This window comes from Macaca mulatta, chromosome 17, assembly GCF_049350105.2.
Source record: "Macaca mulatta isolate MMU2019108-1 chromosome 17, T2T-MMU8v2.0, whole genome shotgun sequence".
In the NCBI taxonomy this organism is placed as follows: domain Eukaryota; kingdom Metazoa; phylum Chordata; class Mammalia; order Primates; family Cercopithecidae; genus Macaca; species Macaca mulatta.
In genome coordinates, this window is record NC_133422.1 from 37,084,610 (window position 1) to 37,101,861 (window position 17,252).

A 17,252-nucleotide genomic window follows, 5' to 3' on the forward strand; every position below is an offset into this window, starting at 1 on the left:
TTCATAAGTGTGGCTTCGATAGTAAGTGTTTTTGTTGTTGTTGTTTTGGAGGTAGAGTCTCACTCTGTTGCTCAATCTGGAGTGCAGTGGTGAGATCTCAGCTCTTGCAATTTCCGCCTCCTGGATCCAAGCGATTCTCATGCCTCCGCCACCAAAGTAGCTGAGATTACAGGCATGCGCCTTGAAACCCAGCTAATTTTTGTATTTTTCTTTAGTAGACAAAGGGTTTTTCGCCATGTTGACCAGGCTGGTCTTGAACTCCTGGCCTCAAGTGATCCACCCACCTTGACCTCCCAAAGTACTAGGATTACAGGCATGAGCCACCATGCTGGGCCCAACAGTAAGTCTTGAAAGGGAGTAGTGTAATTTCCTCAGAAATTGATTTATCTTTTGAAAAATTGTTTTGGGTATTATAGTTCATCTCCTATCATATATTAATTGAAGAATCATCTTGTTTAAGTACACAGAAAATTTTGCTGAGAATTGCATGAAATTATGTTACATGCATACATTATTTGGGGATCCAAATTGCCTTCCAATCCATAAACATATATCTCTCCATTTATTTAGGTCCTTTAAATTTATTTCATTTTTTAATAATATTCAGCATACAGATCCTATACATTTTTTTAAAAATTTGTTAAATAATTAATTGATAGGAGCTATTGTAAGTGTATTGCTTTTACTCCTCTCAGATGAACTTAAGGACATGCCATATCAAAATAACCTACTTCCATAAATAGAGAGCTTTCCTAGTTTCAGCCAGTATGACTCAGTTTCACTACATATTGTCTTTTGACCTTTTTCAGACAAGATTTTTTTAAAATTACAGTAATTTCTTTCAGAATTTGGATCAGATAGCAAGTTGTAGAAGATTGCATATCCTTAGGAATAGTTTGTTACTGAATACTGCTGATAAAAATGTTGATTTTTAATATCATTTATAAATGTACCACAGTTCGCTGATTGCTAGTAAAGAAAAAAGACAAATAATCAAAGAATTCATATTCTGCAAACTTTATCCAACTTAAGTGTTTGCTTGCTTGCTCACTTGTTTATTTTCTTGTTTAATTTCTGCACAAAGGAAAGTAAAGAATATCTAAATTTTTATTAACTTTAACACACACAAAAAAAGAAAATAAAAAAATAAGAGGGTACATTCAGTATGTTAGTTCACATCGGTTTTGTTATGAGCAAATAATCACTTTTTTTAAGAAGATAACTTTTGTCTCATTTATTATTGATTTTTGTGGATTTTTAAATAGATTAACATAAAGTTTTTAAAATATCTACTTGAAAACATTTATGTAACTACCCACCAATTGTAGGTACATGTGATATTTTTAATGATAAACAAATTATCATGTTTATATGTTTATCATATAAAAGTCACTGTGTTCAAGTTGAGTTTGAAGAGAAAAAAATGGTGATTAGCTTGCATGAAAGATAAGGTTTTTCAAGCATTGTAGATATTCATGTAATTACTTTACTGAGCCCTAAATGTACAAATGTCTGACCTCAAATTCTACCCCTTCCGAGACTTAAAATTTATGAATTATAAATGGAAAAGGTAAAACTCAATTTTTAGAGCATAGTGTTGTAAAATGTCTGAATGCTCTTACACGTCTAATTAAATGATGCCGTCATACACATTTTTTTTCTATATTTTTCATTTTTATATGTAAATACTGTTATTTGATATTCAGATTATTTTAAATGAATTTTCAAACACCTTTGGAGTCTAGATAATGAAAATATAGTGAATTAGTTATATGTTTGTTAAAGGCCAAATGGCTATTACATTATGATAATAATACACACACACAATCTCTCATGTTCCTATCTACTTTAATCGTTGAGTTCAGACATTATTAGTAAACTTCTGATACTTTACTAGTGATTGAATTGCAAACTTTTAAAACTGTACTTTGTGAAATTCTATAATTAGAAACCAACTTCTTTTTTCTACATTTCTTTTCACTCCTCTCACCCTGCTTCCTCCTCTATGTATCTTTTCGTTTCTCTCTCCCACTTTCTTTCGCTGTACTTTTCTCTTGCTGTTCCTCAGATTTCTGTTTGTTTGTTTATTTTTGTTTTTGAGATAGGTTGCCCAGGCTGGAGTGCAGTGATACTGTTACAGCTCACTGTAGCCTCGACATCCTGGGCTCAAGTGATTCTCCATCTCAGCCTCCTGAGCAGCTGGGACTACATGTGGGCACCACCACACCTGGCTAATTTTCTTATTATTTTTATCGAGATGGGGTCTCAATACGTTGACAGGGCTGGTCTCGAACTCCTGAACTCAAGTGATCCTCCTGCCTCCACCTCCCAAAGTACTGTGATTACTGGTGTGAGACACCCCACCTGGCCTTTCTTTGACTTTCCATTTTCTTTTGTTCTCTCCCAAACACCCTTCTTTTCTCCCTTCCTCTTGTTTTTTTATCTTCATCAGACCAATATTTGGCAGCAGTACCATTGCCCAGAGTTTATCAAATTCTCATGCATGAATACATGTGTGTGTACATGTAATTTTCATAGTTCTTCATTCAATTGAAATATGATTTCATTTCTTAGCTTAAGTTTCTTATTTAATTAGAAACGTTTAGAACTTTAATAATATGCAAACATTTCTAGATACTGTTCCTATCAGGACAGTATCTAGAGAAAAGAAAGTTTCCCCAGACTATTTCCTTGTGTCTAAACGAATAGGTATCCACATGCTATGAGGTTCCACTTAATTAAAACCATTAAAATCACAAGACTACTTATAATAGTGCTTATAACTAGAGTTTCTGATTTCACATTACGTTTTATTGTCTCTGTAATAACCCGGATTTTGTTGTCTTGAAGTGTTCTAAAACACTAATATTTAGTTTTCAACTGACAGTAATAGTGGATTAGATACATGTGTTTGATCAATTCAAAGGACGAACTAGTTTTTATTAAGTTAAAAATGTGAAGTGACTAATATAGTTTAAAAATTTTTCAAAATATTTTTGCAAACATTTTTGCCACTGGTGTTGACTCCTGCTATTAACTTTGCTAGAAAAACAAGTTATCCTTAAAAACTGATATTTTGTCATTATGGAAACAAGAAGTAAGGTGCTTCACTGAATCTAGAAATTAATACAATACATTAACGGAAAGTGTCTGCTACCAACTGCTAGTAAAAGATGGTTAGGAGTGAGCAATGAATTCACCCTTTTCACTTCATCTTTGCATGTACTTCGAGATGCCGGTGAGTGAAGTCTTCCAATACTTCACTTCATCTTTGCATGTACTTTGATAAAGGTCATTTGGACAAACCAAACAAGGTTATATATTAAGAAATTTGGGAGGTGGGGGTTCTGTCCCCAAACTTGACAATGAAACTCACATAATACTTTAAACTATCATTCTTTAATGATATCAATACTTTATACTACTTACCAATACTTTAAACTATCATTCTTAACATGTCTTTTTCTTTTTTCAGTAATTGCTCACAAAGCCAAATGCTTTATATTATTATATGTGAAGAATAAAAAAAAAAAAGAGTATCTTATTTTAAATTAGCCTTATTCATAAGGAAAGCACATATTGCACTACATTAAGTCTTACCTTGGGCCCTCTGCTTCATTATTTGTATGATCCCCGTGTCACTGACACTTGTATGCTGGATGATCTTGTAGGAAGCCATAGCTGCTTCAGAGTATAATATGAGGTGATGCAGAAAACAGTAGATGCTTTGTCACTGAGTCAGCTGCAAGAAGAAGTAATGTGTATGAATGTACAGTATAGGGAAATCTATGAAAGATCCAGTCTCTTTCTCCCAAAAGACTCTGTTCCATGATACAAGGAGAATTCAGTTCTTTTTGGCAGACCTCCATGTCAGTTTGGAAGCAGTAAAAACAACCGCAAAAGCAAGCCTGCTTTCTCAATGTCTTTACGTCTTAAGTAACAATTTTTTCTCTCTTATTTTTGTTTTGTTTTGTTTTCGATAACTAGGAAGTAAAACAGAAATCCATTTTCACTGGATTGTTTGCATATAATTTCCATAGTTGGGTTGTAGCTGAGAATGAATTATAGCTATGAGTTCAACCATATGTGATATGCTTGTATCCATTACTGGCAAAATTTGAAGGAAAGGCCCTGCATCTCTTAATTGAGGAGTGAATGACTTTAAATGATATTACATCGAGAAAGGCATAGAATCCCAGCAGATGATGTAATTATGTTTAAAAATGAGTATTATTAAATAATTCACACTTTTAATATGGAGAAATTAGGTCATTTTCCCACTCCTCCCACAAATATTCGATCTTAATATCTAAGTAATGAAACAACACAGACAGTGTTATCCATCCTGGTACTGAAAGAGAATGCCAGTTATGACAGGCTCATTGTTTACTTTAACAGGTAATTTGTGGACCGGAATCATTTAATTGTTCTGAGTACATAATTACATGTCAGCAATTTCCAATTTAATTAAAATGTACAAATCTGAAGATTAAGGGAATTTTTGAATTATTAATCATTTTTCCACTAGGAAATCTTGTTGCTCTGCAGGAGATTTGTCCAGTGTACAACTATACGTATTTTTTTCCTTCTCTTTCACAGACAGACAATTTTCCCGCAGAGCCCAATTACATGGGCAGCAGGCAGCAGTTTGTTCAAAGGTAAGGCCTATTAAATAACTTTTCTCAGCTTCCCCATTTGCATTCGTGTCAAAATTGCTTTGCAAGAGACTACACTTCAGATTCAAACTAGTAGAGACAACAGTTTCTCTTCTTTTTCTTTATATGTATTTCAGTAGCTCCACGTTTAAGGACCCAGAAAGAGCCAGCCTGAGAGACAGTGGGCACGGGGACAGTGATCAGGCTGACAGTGACCAAGACACTAACAAAGGCTCCTGCTGTGACATGTCTGTTAGGGAGGCACTCAAGATGAAAACTACTTCAACTAAAAGCCAACCACTTGAACAAGGTGAGTGAAGTCTTCCAATGCTTACAAAGTGTAAAGCCTAAGCAGTCATTATAAACCTGTTAGATCTAGAGTTGCAGTTTATCACAGTGGAATGGACCATTGATAATATAGCAAAGAAACAGCAAAACTTGAGGTTGCCCCAGACAAAAAGCAACCATTGAATAACACAGTCAAAAATGAAAAAGGAGGGCCCTGAGTATCATTCATTAATCCTAAAATAAGAACTTGACCAAAGTCACTTGATTGTTCTTATTTCATAGACATTTCCTACCCTTTCCTATTTGGAGTTATACTAACAGGGAAAATATGGCGTTTATTAGCTAGATATGTATATTTATGAATTTACAGTATAAAAATTAGTAAATTCAACACTTTTTAGGTAAAATGAAATCACTGGAATTTTATAGCTCTTAGCAGTGTTTGTTGATTTATTTTTTGTTTGGATTTTAGCTTCAAAATAGTTTTTCAAGAGTCATAGGTAAACTGGAGTTTTGCCTTTCTTTTAATTTACATCTAAGACTTCATGGATATGAAATGGATAATAAAACAATGTGTCTTAATAAATGCATATATTTTTGTAAAATTTTATCTCTAATTTATTGGTCTCATATCACTTTTTATTAATTTTAATGCTTTTGTTGTTTTAAATACAATAAAATGTTTGCTAATGATTCATCCAAAGTAAATTAAGCTACTCTTATGTGTAAGACTAAAAACTGTGAATAGGTTTTTTATGTCCTATTGTGAAAATGAGAAGAACTGTAGTATAAATTAGATTTTACAATTACTAGTGCACTAGACTAGTTGATATAGTAATAGTCTTCATAATATTAGTAGTATTTAAATATATTTACACATATTATTTCAGTTGCTTTGAATGAGAAACTACCTTTAAAATATGTGAACCTAACCTCTAAGTCATTTATTGATTAATTATTTATAGAAAGTAAATTTTTGCCTGTAGGGCAGCCTGTTCTATCATATATACCTCAACAGATACAGTGTTAAGTTTTCTAGTCATATTAAAATGTTTAATGCAAATATTAATATACCATATATATAAGTATATACGTATATGTTTATATATACATATATATTTAAAACAAAATATATATTCAGTTTAAATATATATTAATATTTTTGGACTAAATATAATTATGCTGAATTTATTTTAAGGTTGACCTCAGAAAAAGGTGTTTACAAAGTAACAATTGCTAGACCGATTACTTTTTTCATGATCTTTTACCATAGCAACTTTCTGTGTTAATAGTGCAATACTGTTTTAAAAATATTTTTAACAAAAGCAATGCGAATCCTTATTTATTATTCCCATTTTCTGAAAATTTGTATGTTTACTCGACGTGACTTAAATGGTCATGATGGGTTATAGCTCTGTGATTTTATAAAATATATGAATCTTTGAGATACATTTTCAATAATGGGTTGTTGAAACTTGATATGTAAATACACAGCATGAAATAGACCCATCTATGTGCATGACACATAAAATGATTGATAGATAATTGATTGGCTACTACTTATGAAAATGCCTAAAGTAAGTAAACAGTTTATTGTATCTTTATGAGAAACTCTGTTAACTTTTTAAAAAATGAGCAAACCAACAAAAAAAGCAACAACAAAAAACTGCTGTTCACATTAACTGTTTAATTCCTTGCCAACCACTAACTTAGAAATGCATTTGATAGGAGTGAATTTTGTGTGTATTCTCTCATAGAGAAAGGAAGCAGTCTTGTTTATTATGTATGAAAACGCAATTTATACTAAAAAGCTCTTTTTTCAATTTTGATATTGAAAATTGAAGCCTAGGGAAGGTGGCTATTATTATTAAAAGAATGCCAAAAATGGCATAAATTTTAATTAATATTGCACAGGAAATAATTGCTAGTCTAAGAGTAAGAATGCCTATTAGAAATATCTCTTGTAAAGTAAGAAGCTTCCATACATTCCTATTAGTAAATACAGGAAAATTATTATAAATCTAGAAGATACACTTAAATAATCTATTTGAATTATGTGTAAAAGACTGGCTTTGACTTTAAAGCATGATATTTAAAGTTAGTTAAAATAATATTTCACAAATAATATTTGATCCATTGATTTGATTTATTCATTCATTTAATAAATATCTATTAAGTGCTTTGAATATGAAAGGAAACTTTAGATTATTCAGAAATGTCAAAACTGAATTTTACTTAGAGTCTGCCTTTAAGTAATCATATGTAACTAATTACAGATGGGCGATCACTCTCTCTCTCTTTCTCCCCTTCTCCCTCTTCATATTCCCCTCCTTTGCTTTCTCTCCTCTCATCTTTCTGTGTCCTCTATCCTCCTATATTTCTCTACTTCTCATCTGTATATCTCTTTATCTATCTTCATTGTCTATGTCAACTATTTTATCCGTCAGTCTGTCTGTCTTTCAAGTATCTATGCTTGTATCTGTTCATCTAGATTTAGAGGAGGGGACTGCAATCTATTGAGTTCTTACCACTTACCATAAACAGTGCAAATAATTTCAACATTAGCTTGTTTAACCTACAAACTCTAAAAAGTTTTTATTTTTATCTTACATATAAAAATAAGCTAACTTGAAGTTTATTAACTGGAACAGCAGGTTGGAATTTAATCCTAGGTTTGCATATGGCTCTAACTTTTCTATTTTCTACACAACCTTGTCTCCAAATGGGAGAGTTTGCTCAAATAACCATTTTGACTCATTGCTATAAGAAGATATTGAATAAACATCAAACAGTAAGTAAAAACTTGAGTTAATGTGTGCAAACCAAGGGGGAGAAGATCAGAATCTCTCATATGCATTGATTGAACTACTGTATTTTGCTCAGTACCTGAAACATATTACCCACCCAATTTAATTTTCATGGCATTTATAGATAGGAAAATACTGTTACTCTCACATTCAGTAGATATTAAGTAACTGTTTTTTAATGTTCTATAGTTATAAGTGTGAAGGCAGTATAGAAATTTTAAAAAAATATATTCAAAGCCTGCTCTTTCAAACAATGTTTTATACTATTCATGTAATGAGTAGTTTACTCAGAAATAATGTTAAAATGTTAAAGAAGCAAGCAGCTATTGTCTTGATCAATATATTTAGTTATTCTATTTGAAAAACATCATGAGAGACAATTCCACAAGTAAGTCAAGCACACATATAAATAACTTTATTTATAGATGACAGATGATGGCAGCCATATGCAAATCATTATTTCATGTAGATTTCAAATATTAAACCCTAATTTTAATAGTTTCAAAATTATCCAAAAAGCAAAAGTAAATTTTCTCTTACGAGAAAAAACTAGAGCCAAATGAAAGGAGACGTGTTTATCAGTCATTTTCTCTTACTAAAAATGTGTAGCAGTGCATTACACAGATTTCAAATAAAATTCAGTAGTATATTATGTTTTATATTTTTGTATGAGATTATTTTCCAACTAAAATGATCTCATTTTAGAAAAATAATGTTTTATATTTAAATTGAAATATTTCTTTAATTTAGAAATGAAAATCAATTTCAAAAAAATCTTTACATTTTCAATACTTTCTTTGTTAATAATGGTTTTCCTTTGGAAATGACTTAGGCCTTTTGAGATTTTATTTTATTAGCTCAAATATTACTTTGTTTCTCATGTTTTGTGCAGTGAAATTTTTTCTGTTTGCTCCATTCCTGATATTTGTGTATTTTTGTTACCATTAGTTTAATTACAAATGCATACCAAAGGTAATGTATTGCCCACTCTTTTGGCAAGATAATTTAAAAGAATTCAGCAGCTAATTGAAGGTGTGATATACTGTACTAGAGCTGAAGACAGCTTTAAGGATGTAATGTTAATAAACCCTTTAGTAGAAAGAGGTTATTTTTTCTTTTAGTGTGATGGAAAAAAATTCAAAGAATGTACCTAATTTCCATTTTATTGCATATTTGTGCCCTAGTTTTCTATTAGTTAATTAGATTTTCTCCATACCCCCCCTTCGTCCTTTATAAAATACAGTAGGTAGGTAGATTAAAAAATTCCAAATGTTTTGGAAGTTGTATAGTACCATAATAGCATATTACTTAATAAAAAAGGTAAATATGTATTGTTACTTAATAAACTATTGTTTATTTTAAAAATGGGAAAAGAAAACCATGGACTATTGAGAAAAATATATTTGAATTTTTTTAACTGATTTTATATTTTGGAAGAAGATAAACTGATTTATACCAAAACCTAATGAAAATAATTATAGTATTAGTTCTGTAAAGAAGAGCCACATATAGTTTTATAAATAATACAACTCTTTTAAGAATTTATGAAGCTAATGTTTTCTTAAGCCTCGGAATATTATTCACATTTTAGCTTCTTTAAGTAAGTACTATACCTATGAATTTCTATCCATTAGAAGCCCTGTAAATTATTTTGATTGTTAGCAATCACTTTTTCTTCATGAAAAGATTTAATAAGCATTTTCTAAAATTTAGTAGTCTCCATTGATTTCAAATAATAAATGTACAGTCCTTATAAATGCTTACCAGCAATTTCTCTGAGCTCCTTAATGATGGCTAAGTGATAGTTCCCAATTTTCCAAGGATGATCAGCCTTCTGCTATCTTTATAATTGACTGAAACCAACTCCTTGAAGCCTGAAGCTAGTGGAATAGAATTGTGAATGATAATTCTGTTGACAATCTGTGTGCCAACCAATTCTAAAATCACCCTTTTGGGTGACCGGCTGTTGGTCCCTTCCCCTGTGACTGGATTCAAGGACTTCTCTGCTTCCCAGGGATTGCCATTCAAATTCTTTCTCATTTTTTTCATTTTATTTAATTGCCTTGTAATTTCTAGTTTTCTACTTAATCCTATGGCTTCCTTCTCCTGCCTCTACTGTTAGAAAATCTGTCTTCTCAAATTACATTGAGTTAAAAAATTGCATAATGAAATTCCCGATTCAAATCCAATTTTTAAAATCCATGAAAAGTTGACGGTAATAGGAATATCAAATATCTTTGGTTTGCTTTAGTGAATTCCAGTTTTAAGACTAAATTTCTTTCTTAAGGATGACTTTTTTTTTCTTCCTAGAGAACATTCTAGAAAATCACAGAAAGTAAAGCTAATAAATATTTTTTTGTTTCTTTAAGTTAGTACTTGTATTTTGCTTGGGGCCACCTTAATCAAAATAGGCTTAGGCTAGTTTAAATGAGAGCAGTGTTTGTTATGTAATTTCACAGTTGCCTAGAGGTGGAGGTGGGGGAGGCTCTGAGTTTCACTCCCTCAACTCTTCCTTTCTAATTCACCATATAACGACTGAAATTTCATCATATTTCGAATTATGTTTGGAAATGAAACCGATTAAAAAACTTTCCACAACCTGTATTTTACCATGAAGGAACTATTTAAGAAAGCTATAGCAAGGAAATAGAAGTCGAGGCTCATGTCCACCTGGGGAGGAATGTGTAGAACCACACATTCAGATTGTGTGAAGTTAGTGAGCTAGAGGTATAAGGTGTTGAACATAAACCACTTACTTTACAATCTTCCTTATAACTGACACTAAATAAAAAAGTAGTAGAACTGTTTCTTTCTGTGTTCTAGTCTGTGGAATGGTTACTGCAGTTCTGACTCTTCCGATTAATGAGTCGAGGCCTTTCCCAGACTTTCCCATAACAGACAACAGCCAAACTTTTCCCAGGCCAAAGAGAGGGTCGAGACGCTTATTCTTGTGGCCCGACAGCAAGATGCAGACGAACTGGGAAAGAAGAGAGTTTATTTCTGTAACCGGGTACAAGGAAAAGGCTGAGAAAATATCACCAGACTAAGTCACAATCACAAAGTTTTCCAGAGCTTATAAACCTTCAAAGCTTATGCCTATGTGTAAGTGTGCATTTGTTCAAAGACATAAGCGATTAACTTCTTCTAATCTATAACTAAGGTCAGAGTCCTAAAGACCTTCCTCTGGAGTCTCAGTAAATTTACTTAATCTAGGTGGGTCCGGGTGCCAGGGATGATTACCCTCATCTTGTCTCCTGCTAAATCATGGAGGTTTGGGAAGTTCCTTCAGACATCCGAATAAAATTTGTTTGTGGAGGTCTGATAAGTTTCTTCAGACCCCCAATAAAACCTGTTTAATCAAACTTGTCCTGTTAAGAATTCCTTTGTTATCTTGTTATGTTCTAAGGCCCAGGAAAGGCCTACTCAAGACTCTTGATGGACTTTTGTTACATTCCAGCCTTTGTTTAGGGGCACTGGCTCTTTCAGTTTTTAATATTTAACCTAACCACTCAATCCGTGCTGAGACCATTGTCACAGAGACCTGCTGTTCACCTGTTAGTGAGACCTGGCTTGCCACAAAACCACTTCCGCTTAACCAAGAACATGAAGGTGATGACTGTGTCCCTCCTTGTAGTGGCTACCTGCCGGTCTCTGAAAACAATTTTTAAAAGAAATGCTGCTGTAAGCTTATTAATAGTAAATTTGTCTTAGGAAGGAAATAGAAAATTACTATCACATATGGGGGACAGGAAGAAACTATTGAATGTTTAATACCAGGAAAAAAAAATACTTAGAAATGTTTAAGGACACTGTTGCTTTGTAATTCACATAGGTGGCATGTAAGAAACTGCACTATTTGCCAGGACTTCCAATTATTTTCAATCCCTGTAAGGTTTTACTAGAATGCATTCATCTAATAGCATCTCAGTGTCAACTTTCGCACCCTCCTGTGCTGTCTTTCAAGACTTTCAAAATTCATCTCTGTTTATGTTTTCTGGATAAAGTGTTTTTCCCAAATTGTATGCAGCTTCAGTTTACTTTTGCTTACCAAAGTTTGCAATTGCCCCATGGTTTACCTAACTTTAAAAGTTTCAATATATTTTTCACATGTGCAAACATCTGCTTCTAGAATCCAGCAGCTGGTATCATGAAAATAGAGAGATTTTATGATCCTCATATTTGTTGCTCATTGTAAAGCCTCCTAACAAGTGTTGTATGATTTACCATGAGTGATATTATCAAAATCACTCATGTGATTTTGATAATATCTTGCTTTTGCTAAAATTAGGGAATAAAATTAGGGAATGCTGGGACCGTGTTTCCGAAAGTCCTAAAAGCCCTCTCCTGCCTTATAATTATTGTATTTTTCAAGTAAATATCTCAACACATCAGAGGATTTTCCTTTTTTAGATTTTATTATAATGACAATATTTTGTTTTATTTTTTTATTTCATTCTATTTCTTTCTAGAAACAGGATCTCGTTCTGTTGCCCATGCTGGAGTGCAATATTGCAATCACAGCTCATTGCAGCCTTGATCTCCTGGCCTCAAGTGATCCTCCTACCTCAGCCTTCAAAGTCGCTAGGACTACAGACACACACCACCACACCTGGCTAATTTTTCAAATTTATTTGTAGGTACGGGGTCTTGTTTCATTGGCCAGGCTGCTCTTAAACTCCTGGCTTCAACTAATCTTTCTGCCTCAGCCTCCCAAAGTGCTGGGATTACAAGCTAGAGCCACTGTGCCTACCTTTTTTATTTTTTATTAAGACAAATCATGTACTATTATTAAGTACACTTTTATGAAACTAGGAGTGTGCCCATACACTATTAAGATTCAGACAAGTTATCAGCATCAGTTAATTAAGAACTTAAGGAAATAATTTTGTTGATTTAATAGGTCCAAAACATTCCCCAGAAATTTTCTCTTACTTCACTTTGAGAGCATGTTCCAATATTAGAAGTTCTCTGTTCTTTTAAAAACCATATTACAAAACATTATGGTGAGAAGAAAACCTGAAGTATAATGCCTCCATTTTATAAGTAAGAGAACAGTTTCCATTGAGTCTTCATGTTAGTGGCAAAGGCAATACTAGTTCCAGGTTTGTAGTTTTCCACTTTAGGACTCTTTCCATCCTACCAAGCCATTTCCATAACACACAATAGAGACTTCAAAGTCTCCAAATAGGCACATCAAACCTGTAGCAGCACCATTTCCTTACCTGGAGGAAATCTGAAGATGTAAGTGGTCATTTTTGAGAGCTTCATTCTTGATCCTTTAACATATATTGAATGAAAGCTCAGATGTACCCACTGACACTACTGCATTATCACCAAACACTAGGATGTATATATTTTGTCAGTCTGTGAACAATATCTCCATTTCTCTTATCTGTTGCTCATTGATTCTTTCCTTAGTGTTGTAAGGAATCATGGAAACAGGAAAGCTTTTAACTCATTCATTTATTCATTCACTGTTTTAAAATAAACAGCTATACCATGGAATACACAGATGAGCTGAGGCACAGACTGGGTTTTCAGGGAGCGCACACTGTCATAAGGGAATCTGAAGAGAATCTGACATATAAACTATGAGGTCAGGGCAGTGAGACATATGTCCACAAAATTCATGTAGAGTGAAAACCCAGCCCAGATTTAAGGAATCAAAGAGATTTTGTGGAGTAAGAAACATTTGAGCAGACCCTTCTGCACACTTGGCAGAGTAGTCAGACGAGGGAGGATGACAGGAAACACTCAGAAGCACAGATGAAGTGAACCAGTGTATGGCAAGTTGCTGTGAGGTGCAGATGAGTAGCGATGTATGAGACTAGGAATGGCAGATACTAGACTAGGGAGGTGGCTGGAAGCCCAGTGATGCAAAGCCTGATAGAGAGCCATTAGGGGTGCTCAGGAGGTAACATTGCAAACTTGCATTTTAAAGAGATGATGTTTCTGGAAATATGTCGGGAGAGAGGAATAAATTAGGAAGCTTGGGAGGTAGCCCAAGGCAAGAGAAAATGAGGTCCAGAGTAGTGAAGAGGTAGGAGGAATGAACAAAGTAAATGATTAAAAACTTGTTTTGATCTATACCACTACTTTTATAATGATAAAGGATTGCTTAGCATTCTATTTGAAATTAGCTTTTGGGATAAGAAATTCTAAAGGAAAAAATGACTTAATGTCTAACTAAATGGAATACTAATTGAATTATTTCTTGCCTTAATTAAGTTTTTAATGTTATGTATATGTTAATTATTTCTTAATGTCCAATGCTTATATGTTTATTAAAATTGACTCCGTAATGTGGAACATTTGAAATTTTTTTCCAGGGATGCTAGGAAAAACAAAAAATAACAACAAAAATAAAACTTAACCAGATCTTTGAGAAAACCTTCAGAAAACAATCAGGTAGTATAAAACTTGATGTGTTGTTGTATTTTAGAATTGTGACTTAAGTAGCTTCCTAAACAATAGTCTAGTTTAGTAAGGTGGTGAAGACAGGGTGAGGTCACTGCAGGAACAACATTTGGGCTTTATAAAGAAGAGTTTAGATTTAGACATGTTAATTAGAAATGTCTGAGGCACCCATATGGAAGTATCAGGAAAGGCAGCTGGCAATCACAGTCTGGCAATCAGAGAGGTCAGGAGATATAAACTTGCAGGTTATTGGCATAGAACCATACTTAAATCCAAGTAAATTAATGAGAAAGAATATTGGGAGAAAAGATAATAGGGTAAAGATAATAGGGCTCATAACGTAATCCCACAGAACACAACACTAAGAAGCTAGGAAGAGGAAGAGGTCAGTAATAGTTCAGCCTGCCAAGAAAAATACTCAGTATGTTCTGTGGAAATCCAAAATCTAGAGACCCCCAGATGAGATATTTCACTGAAACTTACAGTTTTTAGATTTCATTTCCGGCCAAGTATAATTGATAGCCAAATTACGTCAATATATTAGCTGAATAATGCTGTGTCTGTTTAGAATAAAATATACTGAGCTGGTTGTATTTTATGATTCACAAACTAGTTCGGAGGGCAGTCCCAAATATGTGATTATATGTGACTGGCATAAATATATAACTTTTCAAACTCACTATTTTGAAAGAAGAAGCATTTACTTGAAAAAATATGTTTTGAATTTTTAACTAACTTGTTATCTCGTGCCCACTATGCATATAGGACTGTCTTAGTTGTCATGTTGAATGTTTGTTCAACAAATGTATATTGCACTTCTGGCATGTGACAGATACTGTTTCAAGTGTTAAAGATTGAGTAGTAAGTGAAACAAACATTCCTGCTCACATAGAGCTTACGTTCCAGTGAGGATTCCTAGCAAATTCCCTAGACTCTCTTGGGACTTATGAAAACTATTTCAAAGAATTTACAATCCAGTAATGAAAATGAAATATATATTGAAAATATAGTAAAATGTAGAAAAATAATGTATTGTTGTTTAGGTATAAATGAAAAACTCTGGGGCTTTTAAAGAGGAGGGATAGAATACTAATACTTACTCAGTGAAGATTTCATGTAAGAGTTAAAATTTGAGCTAGGACTTAGGAGATGAACAGAATTTTACTTTGAGAGATAAGGAGAAACTTACACGCATAAACAAGCATGATATATAGAAGATATATATATACAATGTTTCAATGAATTGTTTGATGTGTTCAGAGGAGAATGGACAGAGACAGAAGAGTTATCAGCAAGAAGAGGAAAGCCATAGTCAGTAAGGAAGGAAAGGGGTAGTAAGCTACATAGTCACAGTAGCCGAAGCTAGGCAAAAACACACAATGTCGATTCATTAGAGAAATCTAACACAATGAAGTTCAAGAAACAACTATACAATCTGACAACTGACAGGTCACTCCTGATTTCCATGAGAGGAGTTAAGACGTTAAAGATAAGAGATTTCAAAAGGATATACCCTGGCACAGAAACTCAAATACTGTGTGATCTCACTCATGTGGAATCCAAAAAAGCTGATCTCACAGAAGTAGAGAGTCAAATGGTGGTTACCAGAGGCCGAAGTGGTTGAGAGGCTGGGCTAGAGGATTAGAGAGATGTAAGTCAAAGGATATGTAATTACAGTTAGAAGAAATAAGTTCAAGAGATCTTCTGTACAGCATGGTGACTATGGTTAAAGATGATACATTGTTTTCTTGAAGAATGCAGAGACTGTGGATGTTAAGTGTTCTCCCTACATACATAATAACTATGTGAAGTAATACATTTTTTAATTAGCCAGATTTAACTATTTCACAATGTGTGAATATATATATATACACACACACACACATATATATATATACACACACACATACACACACACACTCCTCAAAACATCATATCGTATATGATACATAGGTTTTTTTTGAAGAGGGATATGCCAAGGAATTATGGTCAGAGATTGGAGACGGAAAGTTTCCTCCTGTTTCAAAGAAAACATAGCAAGTAATGGAGAGGGAGCTGGGGTAGCTAAGGAAGATAGTGCTATGAATGAAAAAAGGTTTTACTATTCAAGAAAATTGAGTGTCAATATACTAAAGCAGCTGATCCAATTAGGAGGAAATATTGAAGGATTGGGCTAGAAAAAGAATATTAACTGAAGCATGATGGGGAGGCTAGCTTTAAAGTAAAGATAAACTCTTCTCCTGTAAAGAAAGGAATGAAGAAATAAATTTGAAAACATAAACATAGATGTGGAAGAAAAGGGTAAACAATTACTGGTAGTTTATAATAGGTGGCTCTAATCTTTTCTATAAAGTGCAGGGCAAAGTCCACGAATCTCTTATTTCACATAAACACTTATATAAATGACACTCAGATACGTAAAAATTCAGAGAAGCTAAGAAAATTACCAAGATATTCTACCACAAGGTGCATATGTGTCAAAAACACATGTGGCCATTATTTCATATTTATAATTGCAAAAAAAAAAAAAAGATTTAGGGGCATGGAATATATCAAACCAAATATTTTAACAAGTTAAAATTAATTTTTTCTTTACTTTTCAGTCTCATAGTTCTCATGGATTTTTGAAAATTGATGTTATGATATTTAGGCCTATAATCATTGAAACTCTGTGCTTTCCAGAGTTAAGAATTTTTCTGATCTTAGAAAGGTGCTATAGTGCATATACATACATTATGTATCATTTCCACTGGATTCTGTGGCAGTATCCATAATCAAACACATTAACACTGTGTAGTGAGAAATCTGAATACTCTCACTAAATGGGTTAAATTCCTAATATAAGTAACCTATGCCAGTTCAAGTCAGTTTTATTCACCAAAAAAGTAACAAAGTTACTTCGAGATGTGGATTTTTTTATTTTAAAATTATGAATAATGAATATGCAGTCTTATCTTATATTTAAGTTGCATGTTACAGCTTTTCCTTTTTAAAATTCTTGACAAGTTATATTGATGATGATTTAAGCAGTTGTATAATGAAAAAAATTTATCTACTACCAAGATACATTATTTAATCCAATATT

General features: G+C 33.0%; 1 protein-coding gene and 1 long non-coding RNA gene across 3 annotated transcripts in view; one reads left to right on the top strand and one right to left on the bottom strand.

The window, feature by feature from the left end:
• The window catches only part of LOC106994281 (uncharacterized), a 146,336-nt gene that overhangs the window by 70,358 nt on the left and 58,726 nt on the right, over positions 1 to 17,252 (bottom strand). Inside the window, exon 3 of the long non-coding RNA XR_013407646.1 lies at positions 3,601 to 3,742. This is a non-coding gene — a long non-coding RNA (uncharacterized LOC106994281). The remainder of the gene's footprint in view (positions 1 to 3,600; positions 3,743 to 17,252) is intronic.
• PCDH17 (protocadherin 17) overlaps positions 1 to 17,252 on the top strand; it is a 96,996-nt gene that overhangs the window by 31,077 nt on the left and 48,667 nt on the right. For both annotated transcript variants that reach the window (XM_077973565.1, NM_001265711.1), the window contains 2 exon segments: positions 4,600 to 4,658; positions 4,793 to 4,965. In XM_077973565.1, coding sequence (XP_077829691.1) covers positions 4,600 to 4,658; positions 4,793 to 4,965 — 232 coding nt within the window.